General features: G+C 37.2%; 1 protein-coding gene across 1 annotated transcript; it reads right to left on the minus strand.

Annotated features, from left to right (window-relative positions):
• Window positions 1-695: 695 nt before the first annotated feature.
• Window positions 696-14365, minus strand: LOC113093856 (uncharacterized). Its single transcript, XM_026259431.1, has 4 exons — window positions 14196-14365; window positions 12970-14109; window positions 5183-5368; window positions 696-777 (listed from the first exon to the last, which is right to left on the minus strand). Exons 2-4 carry the CDS (start codon window positions 13734-13736, stop codon window positions 696-698), a joined length of 1035 nt encoding a protein of 344 aa, XP_026115216.1. The 5' UTR covers window positions 13737-14109; window positions 14196-14365.
• Window positions 14366-23453: the final 9088 nt, after the last annotated feature.

Here is a 23453-nt window from a genome sequence, read left to right on the forward strand (position 1 = left end):
GTCTTTGTTGTCATTCATTATGATAAAAAAATAACCTTTCTCATCATATTAGTTGCAATAATAAATATCACATTTGGGCACTGTAGTAGTAGATACTTTTAATTTTCTAAACCATAGATTCTAATGCTAACATCTTTTTTCGGCTGAAGTGCTAAAGTTTTAACCATTTTCTTTTTTCTATTTTCTTTTTGAGCTTCACAGTTTTGAGTTTCATTGACTTTTATAGTTAAAAAAACAACAATAACTTGACATTCTTTGAAATATTTTCGTTTGTGCTCTGTAGAAGAAAGTAAGTCATGCAAGTTTGAAATGCCCTGAGGGTGAGTTAATGATGACCTAGTATCATTAATAATACTTTAATAATGACTTTGACAATAACAAGAGATGCTTTTGACTGAATAAACTGAAGGAATACAGGGAATAACATATAGTAAAACTTAAGTTCATGAAGGCCTACAAGATTTGTTGCCAAGAATGCTGGTAAAAGTAGACTCTATCCACAGCAGCTGTATCAATGGTTTTAGCACCTCTGTTTTGAGTATTGTTAGAATATGTCATTTTAGCTTGTGTTAATCTTACATGTACATGTGGTGCATGGGGAAAAAGTTACCTACTTGGTCGCAAATCATTTCCAATGAGGATGGCAGTGGAATGGCAAAAGAGAAGGAGGAGGAGAAGTGTTGGAGAGCCGTGAGTTAGAGAACGCTGCTGCTGCTGCTGCTGCTGTAGGCAATAACAAGGGTCGTGTTCCTGTAGCCCAACTGGTAGAGCATGGTGCTAAACAATGCCAAGGTCATGGGTTCAGAATAGCATATGTCTTGAATATATTAAGCTGCTTTGAATAAAATCAAATACTAGCTGCATGAATATGTTACTTATGTATTTCCACATTATGAAATACATGGTGCTAGAAGTTCCTTTTTTTATGTGTACTGTTAAAATGTTCGTAGTGAGTAAATTTTTTTTGTTTAGTTGTCCTTTGATGCAAAGCTGATTTTTCAGCATAATGTCTCTCATTCTAATATGCTGATTTGCTACTTAAGAAACATGCATTATTATGATTAATATTGATTAAAGTTGCGCAATCTTTTTCTGGAAACCATGATACAGGATTCTTTGAATAGAAACTTCTATAGGACAGCATTTATATGATAAATAAATATTTTGTAACATTTTAAATATCTTTGTTGTCACTTTTGATCAATTTCATGCATCCTTGCTGAATGGAAGTATACATTTTTTTTTTTTTAAAACCACCAAAAATCTATGATATTCTGTATTGAATTCAATAATTCTGTTTCATACTACACTCATATTAATGATATGTATGTAGTGTAAAAATAAAATAAAAAGAAAATATTATAATAAAAGATGAATTGGCAAAATAGTTAAATATATATATATATATATATATATATATATATATATATATATGTGTGTGTGTGTGTGTGTGTGTGTGTATATATATATATATATATATATATGAAAAATACAATAGCAATAGCAATAGCAATAATATCATAGAACAAGCAATTTCAATCATTTATTTTCAATCACGTTAGATTCTTGGTTTTGCTAAACTTACTGTAAAGATAAAATGAGCGCTGTAAAGATAACGTGTTCTCATCTGGTGTAAAGGAACTGGGCCAAGTGATCAGAAGCCAAATGCCTGGAGTATTCTTCCTCCTGTACGGGTTTACACCCTTCCTAATTTAGCATCACTGATCCACACCTCATCCCTCTATAGCTGCAAAGAGAGTTTTACTTCAGCTGCAGATAGCTAGAGATAGAAAGACAGAAATGTATGCATGCTTGCACTGATGCATTCATTCATGCACAGATGCATTCATGTGTGCATTCACTCCTTTTTTTATTTATAAAAGACAAATCGAATATGAAGTCTGCAATTATGAAAGAGAGATTGTGTTTGGATCGTAAACTGGCATACCACCTCTATATACTGCATACAACTATTATTAAAAATTATTATGTGAAATCATTTAAACAGAACGTTTTAAACAGTAGTACTGTTTAAACATGGCTATAGTGCACATGAATAACAATAAATAAATAAGTCTTTAATAATGAAATATTTACCACATATTCAACATACATAATTACTTTTAATTGGCTGTCTATGAAAACAAAATTCTTATCTCAAATGGTGTAGTTACAGCATCTACCAAAAGTGGTTGGTATTACTTCCAGTTCACACAAACTCCCTACATTGTGGAATATCTGTTGTTCGCAGCATACCCACTTGTGTCGTAAATGTAGTGAGTCATCCAGGTATTCAATGCTTACAGAAAATTGCTACTATATATTTTATAAATAGTAAAGACCATGGCATTCTGAACATAGCTGTATAGTTTCTGGCTTGATAATAATAATAATTGAATGCTTCTATAGTTTCACAAAACATTGTTATGTCCCAGAATGACCAATTACACAATAACCAAGCCAAAGCTCATTCTAATTTATTCACCAGATGCTCACATTATAACTGTAGTCTAACAATCTGATTTAAGCTTGTTTAAGTTGTGCAACACTGTCAAACTGCATTGTGAACCTGCTGCAATCACTGACGATACACAAACACACTACTTATTGATAGACTACTGCATAAAACAGTGCTGTCAGGGATTTAAGTACAAGCTCATACAGAGTACAAACCAATATCCTGTGTGTGTACTGAGCTCACAGAGACTCACCTTTGACCTGAAAAGCATAGTCGCCTGATGCTTTTAGCATATCCACTTAACAAATCCTGGGATACCACTCAGTTTAAAAGGTTCTTGTTGTTTTCAAAGCCTTCCCTTAGTGCATATCTGACAGGTCAGATGTTATCTTCCCATTTTCTCCGATAATACTTTTTCCTCAAACAAAAACTTTTCCTATATATTATTTGCATTATATTGACAGACATCAAAGCTGTGGAGATTCTATTTCATATAAATGCTGTTTGAACTTTTGCTTCTCTTTTGAGCTTTATATTCATCAACAAAACCCCAAGGAGAAAAAAAAAGAGATCAGTTTTCACAAAAATATTAAACAGTTTTCAACATTGACAATAATAATAAAAGTTTCCTGAGCAGCATATCAGAATATTTCCAAAGGATCATGTGACGCTGCAGACTGGAGTAATGATGATGAAAAAAAAAAAAAACAGCTTTGCATCACATGAACATATAAATACATATACTATAAAATATATTCAAAAATAAATCAGTTATTTGAAAACAGTGGTGGTCAGTAACAGAGTAGAGTAAATTTTAAGTATCTGTACTTTACTGGAGTAGTTTTATTTTGAGTAACTTTTACTTCACTACATTGCAAAGCATAATATCATAATTTTAGGAGCGGTTTCTGATTCATGAACAAACTGAGTCTTATGAACTGTTCTAGAGTCGACAACTCACTGATTCAAATGAACCGTGTAGTGTGAGTCTCCAGTGAACTGAATTCACAAGTAAGAACCGGGAGTTCTTGTAAACGTGTGCGCATGTTTGATGCTGTTAAAAGTAAGTTATTAATGTCAAGTAAGTTATTAATGTCAAAATTTACGATTAATTATTGTAACTGAAAATCATATTTAGGTCAAAACTGTCATTTGTTGCATACAATGCAGGTCAAAACTGTCATTTGATGCAGACAATGCAGACACATAAGTCAGTGTCTCTATGTTTTAGGGAAAAAACAACAACAACAACAACAAAAAAACTTCAATTAACTCATGCACTCATTCTGGGCCATAGTGCAAATTAAATAAATAACTATATATATATATATATATATATATATATATATATATATATATATATATATATATATATATATATATATATACGGTACAGACCAAAAGTTTGGACACACATTCTCATTCAAAGAGTTTTCTTTATTTTCATGACTATGAAAATTGTAGATTCACACTGAAGGCATCAAAACTATTAATTAACACATGTGGAATTATATATGGAATTATATACATAACAAAAAAGTGTGAAACAACTGAAAATATGTCATATTCTAGGTTCTTCAAAGAAGCCACCTTTTGCTTTGATTACTGCTTTGCACACTCTTGGCATTCTCTTGATGAGCTTCAAGAGGTAGTCACCTGAAATGGTCTTCCAACAGTCTTGAAGGAGTTCCCCGAGAGATGCATAGCACTTCTTGGCCCTTTTGCCTTTTGTCTGCGGTCCAGCTCACCCCTAAACCATCTCGATTGGGTTCAGGTCCGGTGACTGTGGAGGCCAGGTCATCTGGCGCAGCACCCCATCACTTTCCTTCTTGGTCAAATAAGGGGAAAGTTTTTTTCATGGAATTAGAAAAGAGAGTGCTAGAGGGTCAATTAAAGGTGGAAGAGATGCGTTTTAGCCAATTCTTCAAGATGGCTAAGGACTCGGATTGAATTGGGCAGGTCATTTCACCAGGAGTGAACATTTAATGTAAAAATCCATGAAAGTGACTTTGTGCCTCTTTTTTTGTGAACTTTATCTGAGCAGCTATTGGTAGCCAGTGTAAATCGATAAACAAAGGTGTGACGTGCATTCTTTTCAGCTCATTAAAACCAATCTTGAACAATGAATCCGCATTCTGGATTCATTGTAAAGGTTTGATAAAACTGGCTGGCAGACCTGCCAAGAGAGCATTGCAATAGTCCAGCCTCGACAGAACAATAACTTGTACAAGGTGGTTGTGAATCATGCTCCGAAAGAAAGGGACTGATCTTCTTGATTTTGAAAAAAAGCAAATTAGCTGGACTGGGTAGTTTAAGCGATGTGGTGTGAGAAAGTCAGCTTATCACCAATCGTAACTCAGAGGTTTCTGGCTGTTTTTGAAGGAGTTATGGTTGATGTGATTAATTGAATGGTGAAATTGTGTTGAATTGATGGGTTTGATGGAACCACAAGCAGTTCTGTCTTGGCAAGGTTAAGTTGAAGTTGATGGACCTTCATCCATCAAGAAATATCCGTTAGATGAGATGAGATTTGAGCAGCTATTGTCAGATCATCAGGATGGAATGAGAGGGAGAGTTGCGTGTCATCAGCATAGCAGTGATATGAAAAGCCATGTTTCTGAATGAAATAACCTACTGATACCATGTAGATAGAAAATAAAAGAGGTCCAAGAACTGAGCCCTGAGGCACCACAGTAGAAACATGATGCGATTTGGACACCTCACCTCTCAAAAGTTACCTCGAAGGACTTATCTGAGAGGTAAGACTCAAACCACTGGAGTGTGGTTCCTGACATGTCCTTTGCCAAAAGGGTTGACAGGAGGATCTGGAGCTTAACCATGTCAAAAGTAGTAGGCAGATCCAACAAGAAAAGTATTGAAGATTTGAATCCACTCTTGCCAGTTGTAGGGCTTCAACAATTGAGAGCAAGACAGTCTTGGTTGAATGTCCACGTCTGAAATCAGCTGGTTGCTATCCAGGAGGTTGTTCTGTGTGAGAAAGGTGGAGACTTGGTTGAACACAGCTCGTTCAAGTGTTTTTGCAATGAAAGGAAAAATTGTACAAAGAAAACAAAAACAAATTGTAACAACAGAACTCCATAATCATCGGGAAGAAGGAGGCGGGAATTTTAATATTCAAAATAAATAAATACAATAAATACAAACAGGTCCTCCAGGGGGGACCGCTCATGGGGACCTGCGGGAACCTGTCCAGCTCGAGGGCACCGCGGATTCACCACAGCGGTGAGGGATCTTCAGCAGCGCGTTCCTCCCTCTCCTGGGCTTCGACACCACTGTAACAATATTAACTCCATAATCACCGGGAAGAAGGAGGCGGGAACCGGCGCACAATCAAAACATCATTTTAATATTCAAAATAAACACAAAACAGCGCACCAGCCCCTCGTGGACGACTGGTGCGCACAAAATAAAAAGCAAAACATAAAATAATGGCCCAGGCCTGGTCCTCTCTCGTCCTTCACGGTCTTCGCTCCAGTTTTATATCCTTCCATCTCCTACGTGGGACTCGAGACCGGCGGTGGGTCGCAGGTGTAGCTCATCTCCAATCACTACACCTGGCCTCACTCCTTGTTCCCTCGTCTCTCAGCCCCGCCCCACTCGTCACACAAATAAACAACATGAAAAATAAACATTATTAGATCATTGTACATTTTGATCTCTAGTAGGCCATTCCAGACACTTTTTCATTCCACATTCCATTGTATTTTTTTGTCCCTGTAATACATTCTGAAATATATTAATACATTTTCCATTTCAAAAATAGAATTAATTGATATTTACTGTTTACACATGTATTTAAAAAAAAATTATTGCCATAGGGGGTACATTTGCCTACTGATGTATGCAAAACTTTCCATATACAGTTTTTCACCTCTCCACATTATTCCCCAACATGCATTTTTACTAGAACAATGCTTTTCATTTACATTAGATTTGTTACATTACATAATGCAATTTACATATATTTTGTGTTTCTAGTCAAATTAATGTATTTTCTGAGCTGATAATACAGTATAATGTGAAACCTATGTATATGGTTTAAAAAGCACATGGTGCCATAGTTCATTAACAGTATAGCAATAGCCATCTTTTTGCAGTAACTCACCTGTAATAGTTTAATGAATGGGTAGATGACATGAAGCGGTCAGAGGCTGCATTGAAAAAACAAGACCGCAAATATCCTATGTAAATCTCCTGATTTGTAAATACCGCCAAATGATTAGCACACATTATAATACCACATTATATTATTTGTTTACAGTAACAGTATTTTAAGGTGCTGCAAGCCAGGATCATTGGAATCAAATGCATAAACTTCCGGACACTGCATGCACAGTAGGGAAGTATGCTATTTCAGAAGTTTTTAGCACTAATGGATCATTCATAATAAAATGGGAATATTCCTTTCCTCTGCCATTGGTTCAAAAATGTATAATCCTGCCCCAGAATCCATCCCATGTTTCCAGAATCATATTCACTTTACTTACAGTTGTCTCTCCATGTTCAGCAAGTGTGAGAAAAATACAACACCTCAGCTTTAAGATGAAATCTCTTTTTTGCTAAGAGCATAAATCTGAAAATATTTTCAAAGGCAAGGGTAATGTCCTTCACTTTCAGAGCTACTGCCATCCACCGCCACATGCTGTGCAGCCCTCAGCGGACTGCGAGAAATGTTTTGAACAATATGGTGTCAAAAAGAATTCTGTTTCCCTCTACTATCGGAACGAACATGAAATATGTGGGAAAAATAAATAACGTCTGCACAATGCCAACCCAGGGCAGCATGAGAAAGTGATTGTGCTTCAAAGCCACAGGAATATACAGTATTTACAACAGTGATATTGCAACACCTCCATTACAGGCCCTGTTACATGAATCATTACTGCCGGTGACTTTTGATATTCGATAACATCCATCATGGAAGATTCAGAGAATAAAAATGCATTGCATGAACATTCATAGTCAGGGGGCCGTTGCTTTACCCCTGAATTTGCTTCCCGCTCCTTTAATCAAACCTGACTTTTTTACACCGCCAAAGGGATCCAGGGGAATCAAAATGTCATTATTCTGCAGGGATATGCTCGATGAACCTCGCTGACCTAAGTTGGAGGCTACGCGGTGCTGTGAAAGTAGACGCTATACAAACAAGCTTTTAAAATAGAAAAGTTACCAGACAGCAGACAACTTTGAGTTTGTGAATGCAATCAATAGGTATTTTCAGTCATGTCTGTCTTCGAGACAAAACAACTGAATTTAAGTCATTGTCTCATCACATCTTATTTATCAGAATACCTGTTTGAATTAATTCGCTACCCTGTGTCATTATTATAAAAACACCAGACATTTCTTATAATCGCTCAAATGTGAACTCAGTACAAAAGGCTGTACCAGAAATAGGGCTTATAACTCGATTAAGGAGTTTCGAAACTGAAGAATCCGAGGTCAGATCGCTACCTTCAGACGTCTGCCAAGATTCTGCTTCTGGGTTGTTAAGGCTACTTGTCTCCGCTAAGGGCTTGTAAGCACAGGCTGTCTGCTGCAGAAATGCTTGTCTGGAAAAGTGAATGAATGACACTATCCTCTGCTTTGTATTTCAAAGTCTGTCTGTGCTGTTTAGAAACATCTGATGACAAAAATGAGGTCTGCTGAAATGCATGTCTGGAATGGAAAAGATGTGAGAGGAAGGGAACATGTCAGGTTTTATGATATCATTCTTAATGATAAAGTTTGAGGGTGCCAAATCTGTGCTGGCGAGTCTTTTTTCAGGGTAATTAAATGTCATAAACATTTTGCACGCTTTATTGCACCCTCCAAGGCCCAGCAGATCTAAACAGAGCTGTAATGTTACAAAGTTCTTCTGAGGTCTGTGACAATGAAGAATTAGTACTTTTTTTGCTTTCAAAGGGGTCATGAAATGGAGTATCAAAGTGATCTTGTTACACATAGCCTACAGTATAAGATGTTGCTCTACAAAACAACCTTCTAAGTGTCAGAACTCAAAACTTATTCCCAGTTTAAATTATGATTTTTCCATTTCTACCCTTCTGAAATGCCCAGATTTGAAATCGATGACCCAATTTCCACTTGATACACCCCTTAACATGTCATTATTTACGTAATAAACGAGACAAATCAACATTTATTTAGTAGCATTTTAGAGCATTAAAGTACAAGTAAGAATTGAAACTAGCTAATGCGTTAGTTTTGCTGCCGGGGGCTAACTAGTAGCTACGGTAACACTCAGCATAGTAAGCTAACACAATACCTTGTCTGGGAAGTAAAAACTGCAGTTAAATTTTCATGCCCTCTTGGAATCTATTATAGCATTTTTTTGTCCTTATTGACACTTTTTATTGACAGGGCAGTGGGGAAAGTGCAGGAAATACAAAGGGGAGAACAGAATCAGGAAAATGACAAGCCATACTTGCGTGAACTTGCGTCACCCACACAAGCAGCACAGCTCATGCTGGACCTCTACTGCTAACTAAGAGCATTCTTACTTTATTCCATCCACACCATTATCTATACCCTTACGAAAAAGAAATACAATTTAGTACACCATTGATAAGAGTTTAAATGTTTATTTTCAAGAATATATTTAAATATGCGAATATACTGAATATACTGTTTTTAGACACTTAATTGCAAGTTATTTTCAATTACATAAAAATTAATCATACTTCTACTGAAGAAACAAAGTCACTTTTATCTTGGATGCCCTGGGGGTAAGCAGATAAACTCTAATCAAATTTTCATATTTAGGTGAACTATCCCTTTAAGTGTGTTAGTCAATTCATCAAAATAAGCGTTATTATTTAAGGCACAACACAAGATTATCAAATTATTATTAAAAATGATTTAAAGTGTACTTTAAAGTATGAATGTATGTATATATATCTATATCTATCTATCTATCTATCTATCTATATATATATATATATATATATATATATATATATATATTTTTTTTTACATTATTACAAATTGATTCTTTTAAGTGTGTTAAGAAACAGACATGAAAGTCTCTCTTTCACACACACAATAAAATACATTTTTGTCACTATATACCCTTATGTTGTTCCAAACCTGTATGAATTTCTTTCTTGCTGGTTGCCATTGACTTCCATAATATGGAAAAATACAATGGCATCTGGCATCTATTTGGTTACCAACAATCTTAAAAATATCTTCTTTTATGTTCAGCAGAAACAACATGAGGGTGAAAAAAATGATGACAAAACATCCCTTGTTTTTTACTTCATTAATATTTTATTAACTGCAAATACAGTTTTAAAAAATACTTTGCTACAGTTTGCTAGTGTACTCCCCTATAAAAATGACAAAACAAACAGAAACACATTGACTTAAAGTAATGCATGATACCTCCATACTCAGAGCTCTATAGAAATTGTCCAGTAAAAGGATCTCAAATAAGTACAATCCTCATTTGATTACCAACAGCATTACTTTATACTTATTCCTTTAGCGGATACTTTTATCCAGCACAACTTACAAATGAGGAACATAACAAGCAACACTATTTATATTACACACCATCTACTATAAACTACATTCCACAATTGTTTTTTGCCTTGTTACTCGATTACTAGCCTATTGGCTACTTAAAAAAAAAATGTCAAGCTCTTCAATATATCCCCACTAAACTAAATTTCAATAAGATAAATAATAGATTTTACACCAGTAGGCACTAAAATACAATATTACTGTACACAATGCTCCAAACAAAATTAACAAATAAATAGGAAGCCTGGGGTACAAACAATCTCTAAATCTTTTGGACCTACTTCTGTTTATACCGGATGAATACCTGAATGATGGTAATAGGCCATATTGTAGCAATGGCCAAGGTAGATGCCTTCATTGGAAAATATCTCTGACCCAGTTATTTTAACTGAAGTCACTACTGTTGGCATTTCAATGGTGTGGCCGCATTACTAACAGCCGCCAGCCAGGACGCAGCACAATGATAGTGAGAATAGGTATTTACGCAACATTATCCCTCATTCTAGCTACCTGCTTCTCTAGGAATCTAAAACACAGGCTAATATTGCTGTCCGAAAGAGCCGAAGAAGAAGCCACCAAAGAGCTGCAGGTCAGCACAGGTTTGATTTTGTGTGTACAGCAGTCCGGCATTTATTTTATATCATACAACTCCCAGAGTAGATTAAAAGTCGACTCAGCAAGATGAATGTCTCAACATTTATTTATGGTACTAGATAAAGTAAGACTAACAATATTTGTAGGTTAAAATTCCACTCAAGGGGATCCGGACTGCAGTTCAATATTAATGTATGCAGAAGCAGACTGGGCCGTTAAAGTCCTGTGGGTTGAATGGAATCCAAAAGTGAAAAAAAACACGCAATTGAAAGCAATACTTATGCAGTCACAGGCACCCAATTGCGCGAAATAAAGGGTTTTTGTGTTTACTCTGGAAAGAGCCTATTCTGCAGCTATCTACAAAAATATAGAGATTGTTAATGATTATTTGTCATGATTATGACTTCATTTCATCGTCATTATGACTTCACTGAGCCTTTTTAAAGTGGTCTAGGAGGGGGACAGTGAATTATTAATTATAATTGAAAATTCTGTCCTGCAGTGGGTATTAAACTAAATATTTTAGAAAATTAGCACTTAATGGCATGTCTGACAGTTACGCCTCAAATTGTGAACATTCACGTCAAGATTTAACACATTAGAGTGTTTTATTAAATTATTATTATAATAATTTTAAAAGAATGAACAAAATGTAAGTTTTTCCATAGCTTTGTCATGGTGTGATTTGGGAGAGAAGCACATAAACGAGGCAGATGATGAAGCAAAGTCTTTAATAATCTACATGGGGTAGTCCACCTGATGAAGGCAGAAACACATGTACACGTTGATAATTCAGATGTATTCCATAGACGAGACTGCAAACAGCCTGAACCTTATAAGGGGAACGTGAGGATAATTGACACAAAACACCTGAACATGATGACACAATCAAGGGGAGACAGAAACTAGGTCAAAGAATATGAGGGATGGAAATGAAAACAAAAACAAAAGTCTATAAGGTGTGACAAACTTTATGTCACAATTCAGGACATGTTCATTATCTTGTGTCAACTAATTAATTATTTTATGTCAACTTCCTGGCTCTAATGTTCATATTAAGTGTGGCCATAAGTATAAGCAAAAAAATAACAAAAGGCACAATAAGTGGCCATAATTATAACCATAAAAAATCTCTCATGCTTACCAAGCATGCATTAATTTGATTTTATATATATATATATATATATATATATATATATATATATATATATATATATATATATATATATATTATGGCAAGCCGTTCAGGAAATAATTATATTTATAATATGAAGTCGGAATATGTAGAATGAAAGTCTGAATATATAGAATGAAAGTCTGACTATATGGAATGAAAGTCTGAATATATAGAATGAAAGTCTGACTATATGGAATGAAAGTCTGAATATATAGAATGAAAGTCTGAATATATGAAATGAAAGTCTGACTATATGGAATGAAAGTCTGAATATATAGAATGAAAGTCTGAATATATGGAATGAAAGTCTGAATATATGAAATGAAAGTCTGAATATATGGAATGAAAGTCTGAATATATGAAATGAAAGTCTGAATATATAGAATGAAAGTCTGACTATATGGAATGAAAGTCTGACTATATAGAATGAAAGTCTGAATATATTAAATGAAAGTCTGACTATATGGAATGCAAGTCTGAATATATAGAATGAAAGTCTGACTATATGGAATGCAAGTCTGAATATATGGAATGAAAGTCTGAATATATGGAATGAAAGTCTGAATATATGAAATGAAAGTCTGAATATATAGAATGAAAGTCTGACTATATGGAATGAAAGTATGACTATATAGGATGAAAGTCTGAATATATGAAATGAAAGTCTGAATATATGGAATGAAAATATTGTGGCGGGGTGAAGAAGGACATGACTCAAGGATGAAGGTAAGTTCCCCGAAAGGTGGATTTTATTAAAGGAGGGGTGGTGAAAATAGTGTTTCTGTGAGGCGGCTTGTTGCTCATTGTTCGGCTTCCTTGTTACTCGTGCACTGCTGCAGTGTGGGTCCGTGCTCTCCCATGTGTGGTGGGGCTGGCGGTCATACGCTGCTTTCTGTAGGCACAGTGAAGGAAAGGGTTAGCCGAGTCTTGTGGAGACATCTCTCGCCTCTGTGTTCGCTTGCTGGGTTTAAGTAACCAGACCTTGATGGGGCACAGGTGTGGCCGCTCAGCCCGTGATGAGCAGGTGCAGGTGTGCCTGCTCGGTTTCCAGGGCGACGCTGACGAGAGCTAGGGACACGTGTCACAATCCCCCCCAAAATCGTCCTGTTCCTATGGAGAAGCGGGGAGATTGGGGGAGGGCGGGGAGTGGGTAGCAGTCGAATTCGGATACCCCTAACCTCAGCATCTCCTGTACCTCTTCCTTGATGGTATGTCGTCGAGCCTCCGGGACATGGTAGGGTCGCTGCCGGACGATGGTGCCCGGTGGTGTGTGGTTGTCATGCTCCAAGATGTGGGTCCACCCAGGCTGGGGGGAGAACACATCTGGAAACTGTCTGACCAGATGTTGCAGCTCCGACTTTTGGGCGGCTGAGAGTTGGGGATCCATATCAACAACCATGGGAGTCGAGCTGGTGTTGGCCGAGAGCGGTACCGACCCAGCGCTTCAGAAGATTGACGTGGTAGAGCTGATCCTCCTTCCTTCTGCCTGGTTGCCGCACACGATACGTAAGGGGGCCGACCTTTTTGGTGATGGTGTACGGCCCCTGCCAGGTGGATAGGAACTTGCAGGTGGCTGTGGGTACCAGGCACTTCTCGGGTGTCTCCGTGCACACAGGTGATGGGCAGCTTTGTTTTGGCTTTGGCTGGCGGGGCAATGCCAGAGTCCAGAAGGGCCAGGAACAGGCGGCCGTTTACTTTCACCTCTGCCCACAGCACATTCTCTGTGCAGCCTGCCAGCCAAGGTTGTCCCAGAGAGCGGGGTGCTTCAGTGGGCATGGGTTCATCTTGAGGGCCGGGAACCACCGGCCTGCTCACCGGTCGCTGGGTGCCCTCCGGCATGCGTTGCTCCTGGACCACCTTTCGGGGAAATGGCGGCACTCTCTGCCCTACCTCCCGGTGTTGGGTGGCCTCCGCCAGCTCTATGGCCTCCACCAGTTTGTCCATGTTGGTCAGGTTTTGCATACCGGCTGCCTGACGAAGCGGGCGGGGAAGGCCAGCAGGAGGTGATCGACCACAATGCGGTCTGCTACCTGGTGTATGGTGGGATCCCCAGCCAGCAACCAGTGTTGGGCCAAACGGGAGAGGCTAGCGGCTTGAGCCGACGATTCATGCCCATTCCTCCTTGGGCCACACCTCCTGCGTGACCAGGGTCTCAGAGATCTGGAGATACATCATTACGTCATCATGCACTGTCATCCTGGGTAATACTGTGTGGCCAGCTCACGTTTGGTTTCCCCTTGCCGGGAGGCCACATGCTCCATTATTTGCTGCTGGCGGATGCTTACCTCGGTGAGGTTCTTCAACAGCTCTTCCATCGTCGGGGGAGGAGCGCCACCTGGGGAACCAGAGAAGATGCGTGAGGCAAGGAGCGTGGAGAAAAAAACAAAAACAAAAAACAAACCAGTCCAACAGTAGAAATACCATGTGGGGAGGGGTCATCGGTGTCCTCTTCACTGTCCTGCCCGCATTCTCCAACAGTGTGGCAGGGTGAAGAAGGACACGACTCGAGGATGAAGGTAAGTTCCCCGCTTGATGGGGCGCAGGTGTGGCTGCTCAGCCCGTGACAAGCAGGTGCAGGTGTGCCTGCTCGGTTTCCAGGGCGATGCTGACAAGAGCTCGGGACACGTGTCACAATATATATATATATATATATATATATATATATACAGTGGGGATCGAAAGTTTGGGCACCCCTTGCAGAATCTGTGAAAATATGATTAATTTTCAAAAAATAAGAGAGATCATACTAAATGCATGTTATTTTTTATTTAGTACTGTCCTGAGTAAGATATTGTACATAAAAGATATTAACATTTAGTCCACAAGACAAAAGAATTGCTGAAATTATTAAAATAACCCCACTCAAAAGTTTGGGAACCCTTGGTTCTTAATACTGTGTTCTGTCACCTGATGATCCTCGACTGTCTTTCTGTTTTGTGATGGTTGTGCATGAGTCCCTTGTTTGTTCTGAACAGTTAAACTGAGCAGCGTTCTTCAGAAAAATCTTTAAGGTCCTGCCGATTCTTCAGTTTTCCAGCATCTTTGCATATTTGAACCCTTTCCAGCAGTGACTTTATGATTTTGAGATGCATCTTTTCAGACTGAGGACATTTGAGGGACTCAAACACAACTATTAAAAAAGATTCAAACATTCACTGATGCTCCAGAAGGAAACAAGATGCATTTAGAGCTGGGGGTGAAAACTTTTGAACACGATGAAGATGGCCACATTTTTCTTATTTTGTTGAAATATAATTGTTTTCCATTTAGTTCTGCCCTTCATAAGCAACAGAAGATACTTGTATGTTTCCCGGGTACAAAAATTAAGTACAATTTACATTGATCTTCAAATTCCAAAAGTTTTCACCCCCCAGCTCTTAATGCATCTTGTTTGCTTCTGGAGCATCAGTGAATGTTTGAATCTTTTTAAATAGTTGTGTTTGAGTCCCTCAAATGTCCTCAGTCTGAAAAGATGTATCTCAAAATCATAAAGTCACTGCTGGAAAGGGTTCAAAGATGCAAAGATGCTGGAAAACTGAAGAATCTGCAGCACCTTAAAGATTTTTCTGAAGAACGCTGCTCAGTTTAACTGTTCAGAACAAACAAGGGACTCATGCACAACCATCACAAAACAGAAAGACAGTCGAGGATCATCAGGTGACCACACACAGTACTAAGAACCAAGGGTTCCCAAACTTTTGAGTGGGGATGTTTTAATAATTTCAGCAATTTTTTTGTCTTGTGGACTAAATGTTAATATCTTTTATGTACAATATCTTACTCAGGACAGTACTAAATAAAAAATAACATGCATTTAGTATGATCTCTCTTATTTTTTGAAAATTACTCATATTTTCACAGATTCTGCAAGGGGTGCCCAAACTTTCGATCCCCACTATATATATATATATACAATGAGATCATGACACTGAAGACTGGAGTGAAGGGAGTTTAAAATGTAGCTTTTATTTATTTATTTATACTAAATGTATTTCACAATATTAATGTTTTATTTGATTTTTATCAAATACGTGCAGTCGGTAAACACAAGACAGTTATTTCATAACATTATTATTCCTGACTTTTGATTACTAGTGTACACCTACATTTTTATAATTTTCTAAGCAGCCAGACCTAAAACAGGTTATTACTGAGAAACCAAAAGAGACACAAATATGACAGGATTTTCATTTTTGATTTTGCTATTCCTTTAAGATCAGTAAAAACAATTAGAAAAATGCTCTTGTTTCACTTAATTAGCACCTGCGAAAAAAAGTTAAGCTTCAACAGTTTCTTTAGACTCAATTACTGCATGATTGATTCCAACATTAGAATTACTGCGTTACCTGAGGAGGTCTTACACATCTGCAGTTTTATACAGCAGCCCACATATACTGTAATAGCACTCAGATACTCATAAATAATCTTGATTAGACAGTGATGGGGGGTGTAAGGGCCCCCTATCGAATCCATTACACGTGGATCGATGGGTAAGACAAAAACCCTATTTAGGACTAAAGCTAATCAAGCAAATGCACAAAATTAAAATATGATGACTACAATTTAGAAAAGAGAGAAAGACTAAAAATTTATCACATGTGCATGAAAATCTGTATGTGCTGGGAAGAATTATGTTTAATGAAAGAAGTTAAAATAGCATAGTGGGAAATGACTCAAAGGATGTAATAGTGGTGATTTTGTGGAGGCGTTTCCCAGTGTCAATTGGGTCACTTCACAATTACAAGTTCTAGATATGGCCAGAAATTCAACTCGACAAGTTAATAAATAAATAAATAAATAAGAATAACTATAAGAATAATCTTCTTGGTTTGCATCATCAGTGCACTCTGTCATTAATATCCGCACATACAGTGTTGTTCTTGTTTAAAGATAATCTTGACAGAAATTACGTATGTTGCTCATTATCTTAAAAACCTTAAAAAAGTGTTTTGCTTATTACTTGAAATTATAAACTTTGCCAACATATGTTTTTTTATATTATATAACGTTTATATAATAAAAAATTCGAAAAATAATAATAATAGAATAATAATAATAATAAAAATGCTTGCAAAACTACATTTGCCAAGTATGGTAACTCATACTCAGAATTGGTGCTGTGCATTTAACCCATCCAAGTGGGAGGCCCTTACACCCCCCATCACTGTCTAATCAAGATTATTTATGAGTATCTGAGTGCTTTTACAGTAGATTATGTTGTTATGCCAGTACTCAAGGGCACTTCAGCCATGGGTATTTAGGGTGGAAGAGAGTGCTGTTCATTCACTCCCCCCCACCTACAACTCCTGCCAGCACCGTGACTCGAACCTGTGACCTTCGGGTTACAGGTCCAACCCTCTAACGATTAGGCCACAGCTGCCCATATATATAAATAGAGACAGAGAGACAGAGATGTACTGGTTAAATTATGGTTTGAATTATTCTTTTCCAGTTATAACCTGTATTTTGAATTTTGCTCATGCGCACACACACATGTTTTTTGGGGGACTTGCCATAGGCTTAATGTTTTTAAATGTGTACAAACTGTACAGTATAGTCTATCCCTCTACACTAACCCTTACCTTTAAACCTACCCCTCACTCAAAATTTTCAGCATTATTAAATTGTAATAAAACATTATTTAGTATGTTTTCAAAGCTATTTTAATTATGAAGACTAAGTAAAGTATTCTTAAAACATGTTTATGTTGTTATGCCAGTGCTCTCCTGTTTAATGCTGTGTGAAGTAAATTTGAAAGGCAAATGGAAACATTACCAAGCCAACCTTTGTTACTGATCTCTGCAGCGCCTTGGGATGAAACACAGAACGGAGAGCATTTGTCTTCTGTTAAAGGGCTGTTACTGAGTAACTGTGAGGTTTCCAACTGTTGCCTTGGCAGGGTGGTACTGCAGCCCCTCTTAAAGATGCATCATATTGATGGATGGCAGGTTATTTGCAACAACAAAGGACAGACTGCGAAGGAGAGATAAACTAGTTTACTCTATGCGCCCACAGATCATTCTAGAAGATCTGCCAAGAATACATGCACTCCATCATTAGCTCAGGACGGATGAGAAGCCAGATGGTAAAGCCGTGCTGCCATATGTTCTTCCAGGGCACCCACCTGTCTGGACATACAGTGACACCGGGCTTTAGATTACACTCAGATTAGCCATTGAGAACATTTTCAGTTTCAGACAGAGGTCTATTGTGCATCAGTAATTGCGCTTTGTTCTTTTATAAAGTGAACTGAATTCATAATCCACCCTTTTGAATATGTAATCCAAGCTGTTATGTACCAAACTGTTTGTACAACAATAAATGTGATTACATCTGAATTTTAAATGGCAGGCATTTTGTTGCAAAGACAAAAAGACAACAAAGAGCACAACAAAGGATGATCTCTGATGGAACTTTTCACATTATCACATAGATAATATGTCGTCCTCTTGCATTAATAATACATTTGTTTTTTCAGCACATAACATGATATAAAATGAAAGCTATTAGCTCAACAAAAGAGAAGGGGCTATTTTGCGATGCCTATCTAGCAGTCAGGTTGCCGAAAATTGGTCTCATGCTCCAAAAATTGATTGAGTCACACAGAGGATGTGCATCAATAGATGTCTGTAATGATACTGTCACAAATATATGTTCAATATGCAGTAATCCTGCGGCGATTGATCGCACTGTTGCTTCAGTAATAGTAGACTTGAAATGACTGCGAATTATCAAGTTTTCAGTCTTTTCGGCTTCAAACTGACTGCACATTATGAAGTATTCAATATTTTGCTCATGAAATTGCCTTTATTTTGCTGAATACTGCAATTATTTTCGATGCAACTATTATGTGTATGATATTAGAGTGATTTCCTCTGTGCAGACAATGTAAAATTGTCCTTCCTCAGAGTCTACATTTCATGATACAACTTTCTCAGCCTATCACCATTTCTCAGATATACTTAACTTTGAGAAGTTTAGGGCAGGCATAGGCTTTTTAATTTGTTTTTGATCCAGGCTGCAATTTTTGATCAAAAATACAGTTAAATCAGTCATATTACAACTATAAATATTATTAAAAAATTACAATATATTACTTAAATACAGTATTATTACAGTTAAAATGAGTTTAATAATTTGATCCTGTGATGCAAAGTGTCAATTGATCCTATCATAGTTGAAAAATAGTTCTGCTTCTTTTTATTATTATTTTACATGATGGTATGCATTATTAAAAAAGTATTAATTTATCTGTCAATCAGTAAATTTTATTGAACCTGTGTATGTGTATGTGTTTCTTACTTTTGGTCCTGTAAATGTACTTTTACTCACCATACTATTCCAAACCTTAATGACTTTCTCTTTTTTTGTGGAACTAATATATATATATATATATATATATAAAAAACACACAATAAAAGTGAACAATCAGTGTCCACCACAGCATGCATATCTATTTAAACCGCATTTTCACATTGTCACAAAATGTCCTTCAAACTTTAAACTCCATCCGTTTCAAAAGTAAACTTTTGGGCATCCATCCAAACACTGTTTGTTTCTCTGAAATGTTCAACATCACGGCATCTTCTGTATTCATTTCTAAAGTGAGATTTGTTTGTCATGTTTATTTCTTTCTGCTATCAAATGCACTTGATTTACTCTTTTAAGCTTGTGTACTACCCCTGGGTCCTTCTCGCATGGATTCAAGCTTAGCACCAAAGCCTAAACCACTTCTTCTGGATCTCCAAAGATGACTAAATTGTCCATTTAAAAAGGACATCGGCCCACTCCACAATACACTCATCCCCTCTGACTCATTCCTCTGCTGAAATAGAGTGACTTGTTTTCAAATTGACTGTCACTCTGAGGTTCAGTCAATGAAGGTAATTGTTTCATTTGCTGTAGTTTCTAAGCTACTAAATCTGCGAAGTCTTCGCCCTTTTCGTGACTGCTCTGCTTCTGAGTTTGACAGGTGGAGCTTTGCAGTGCCTTCTGTCTCACTTGAATCTTTGAAACACACTTTAAACTTTGAAATCGTCATGCAATTTTCACAAAACATAGGCACTGTTCTCAAATCAGCTGTGATGCCTTACATGCCTGTAGGTATCATCCTGACTGAAATGGAAACTCATAAGCGGGTGGTTTGAAACGCTCTACATCCGCTCAGTCTGTTTAAAAGTTGGTGTAAACAAAGCACTTTAAAAATAAGCTGTCATTTAGAGAAACATAATGGTTACTGGTTATATACATTAAAATACAAGTAATACATCGCCCAAAAATGAGGCCATACGCAAGGTACTCCACAAACCGTCATTTTGAACCAGAAGAAATTACTGTATTTTTTGATAGGTTGGGGATTGACGTGCAAGCAACACTGTACTATACCAGGCAAATACACGTCTGCATACTGGTAATACCAGGCCAGCACTATTCACAAGCACATGCTGAGCTATATTAATGGTCACAGTGGAGGGGGTTGGATTTCTTAAAAACGCTGTAACATCAATATCTCACTACCAGGGATATTTCTTTGCTCTATCCACTTATCCATCTTTCCATCCACACATCCATGAAAATTTAATACTATTCCCATGATACGCATAAATCTAAATGATCTAACAGACATAAGGCCCGTGTATTAGCAGTCCATTTTGCGGTAGCGGATGAGTAGGCGCCATTTGCCTCCGCAGCTGTCTCCCTCTTGAGCCTTCCCTATAAAGCATTTTGCAAACATTTTTGATCACTCATCCATCTTGCAGGTGCAATGAGGACTAGTGATTTCACCGTTGATTACCTCTGGGGTTAGGTTTGATTGCTTAATGCTGAGTAAATAGCATGTGCCGTCTGACAAGATTATAACTAACGGCTTTTCAGGACAATGTAAATAGAAGAATAATTACTACAGGGAGACCATAGGAGCCACAGTTACTGGAGCCAAAATAAACCCCTTAACTGCAAAAACAAAAATGGAGAAATGTCCTGGTCTAGAGATGCTCAAGGTCACACTAACTCTAGCGGAGCAAAGGTGTCTATGTGCGCCAATGTAGCTTTTGACATTTACAAAGTCGGCTGAGAATATAAAAGCAAATTTATCAACAAAGGTCCTAATCATTACACACACACACACACACACACACACATATATATATATATATATATATATATATATATATATATATATATATATATATATATATATATTTAACAAAGAAATAAAGTTGGAAAAAGAAGTATGCTTAGCAAATCATCAATCATCATTTAGATTTCACATATACCCCATTTATATACCACATGACAACTTGACAATGCTTGACGTAAGATTACCGTATGAATGGAGGGCCCAGTAATGTGCACAATAATTATAGGCTGAATAGGAAAATGGACTACTTTAGTTTCTAAATGTCTTTTGAATTTTCTCAGCAGCCAATAATTTGCTGCACAAAACACACTGTGGTCGGCACAGAGTTAAGGTAACAAACAAAGTTAACAAACTCAAAGACACTTTGGTTTTGTATTACATAAGCATGTTAGTTAAATCAAAACATTGATTAAGCTAACTTGTACAGTTTGTTTGCATGGACATCATACTAGCTTAAATCATCTGCCATTAACTGTAGCAATGGCAAAATTGCATTATTAGTCATTAAAGCTAATTTATCCAAGTTAATTTAGTCTCCTTAGTCTGATGTATTTCATGTTTGGAATGACAAATCTGCTGCTCATTCAGTTTAAGTCACCTTTATTTATACAGTGCTTTAAAAAAATGTAAAGACAGATTTTTAGTTCAGCTTTATATATTCAGTTATTGAGTTCACGGATCTTTTTCTATGAAGTACTGTACAATGAACTTTCAGTAACATTTGAGTGAACTCATTTCAGTTAATAAATCTGACTGTTTTGCTTTACAGACTAAAAACTATATGTCTGATTACAGTATATGGTTTATTGCATTAAGAATTGTTTTGACAGAACAGATCTGTAACCCTTCTTGGGTCGTGACCCACCAGTTGAGAACCCGCTGATCCATCTCATCTTGTACTGTACATCCCACAGTGTTAAAAACAAAACAAAAACAAAAAAAACAATTCTGATTCAGCAGAAGTAATTTATTTAGTGATTTTTCCTCCAACAAAATGCCACATCTCATAATGACTCACCACTGCACATCGACAAACCCTCACAACATCTCATTTTCCCCCAGTGGGTATCCAAGACCCGTGCTAAAAGCTGCTCCCCTCTCAAGGTTTCAGCTGTAGTAAGGCAACCGAAAGCCTGCTGGGCACAGGGCCTACCTCAATGCATATCGCATCAGATTCCACGTGAACACAATACCAACAAGTTGTCAAAGGGATATATTTACACTTTCGCTCAAAGATAATGCATATTCTGGTGTGTTCTTGGAGGCAAGATATTGTATCTTCAGAGGGGAAAAAAGCAGAGAGGGAGTAACTGAATTTGCCAGAAAATAAAAGAAAGGGAATACACTGTCATCACTTTAAGTACTATTTCAGGCCACAAGGACAGAAGTGCATGAAAAGTTGATGGGTCTGTCACTACTCATGTATATATATAAAGAGAGAGAGAGTGCTGCAGGGATGACATGTCTTTCTAGCCCAAAATACAGAAAATAAATTAGCTTTTTAGCACTTTCGGGGTCCACCATTCTGAAGCCAGTGAGTTTAATATATACATATATATATATATATATATATATATATATATATATATATTTTTTTTTTTTTATATGGCTAAATTAAATTCTTATTATCGGATGCTACATGCTGTTTTACAAGTTGTTTGAAATGAAATATGTGTTGGCAGTGTGTGTACACAGCCACATTATTAACCCCTTTTCTTGCAAGCATCACCGACTGCCCCAGTTTATTATTGTTTCACTTTCACAGCACGTTAAACATCAATCTCTTACTTGATCTGGACAAACTGTGCATCATTTGAAAGTTTAAAGAAAGATTGTGTCAAAGCAACTGAACACCATTAATTTGGAAAACAGTGTGTCAATAATGCAAAATGACAGTTACAGGCTCAGTGAAATTCAGTGATTTCATCATTCAGCTCAGTTCAGTTTAAATAGTATCTGTGCAATCATTTGCAATCAAGTCAATGATATCGCTGTAAATGAAGTGTTCCCAACTAAGCAAGCCAGAGGCGACAGCAGAAAGGAACCGAAATTCCATCTGTGACAGAATGGAGAAAAAACCTCGGGAGAAAACAGACAAAACCTGCAGTTCAATTCCAGGCTGCAGCAAAGTCAGATTGTGCAGAAGAATCATCTGTTTCCTGTGGTCTTGTCCTGGTGGTTGTCTGAGACAAGGTCTTTACAGGGGATCTGTATCTGGGGCTCATCTAGCTGTCATGGTTTTCGCTGTCTTTCAGGGCTGTAGAAATCCTTTCTAGGTGCTGATCCACTATCTGGGCTTGATACTTACTGGATCTAGGAGATTGCAGTGACCCTCTGATCTGGATACAGTCTGTATCTGGTGGCTATGGTGACCTTGGAATAAGAGAGAAACAGACTAATATTAGCGTAGATGCCATTCTTCCAACTATGTAGCAAGAACATCGGGTGTCATGGGAAGTGTTCCCGGTTCTGGTTTACCTAATTAATGCAGCCTAAAAATCCTTTAACGGTTTTGGATATTAGAAGCATATTAGTGTGCT

Source organism: Carassius auratus, unplaced genomic scaffold, assembly GCF_003368295.1.
Source record: "Carassius auratus strain Wakin unplaced genomic scaffold, ASM336829v1 scaf_tig00215189, whole genome shotgun sequence".
Taxonomy (NCBI): domain Eukaryota; kingdom Metazoa; phylum Chordata; class Actinopteri; order Cypriniformes; family Cyprinidae; genus Carassius; species Carassius auratus.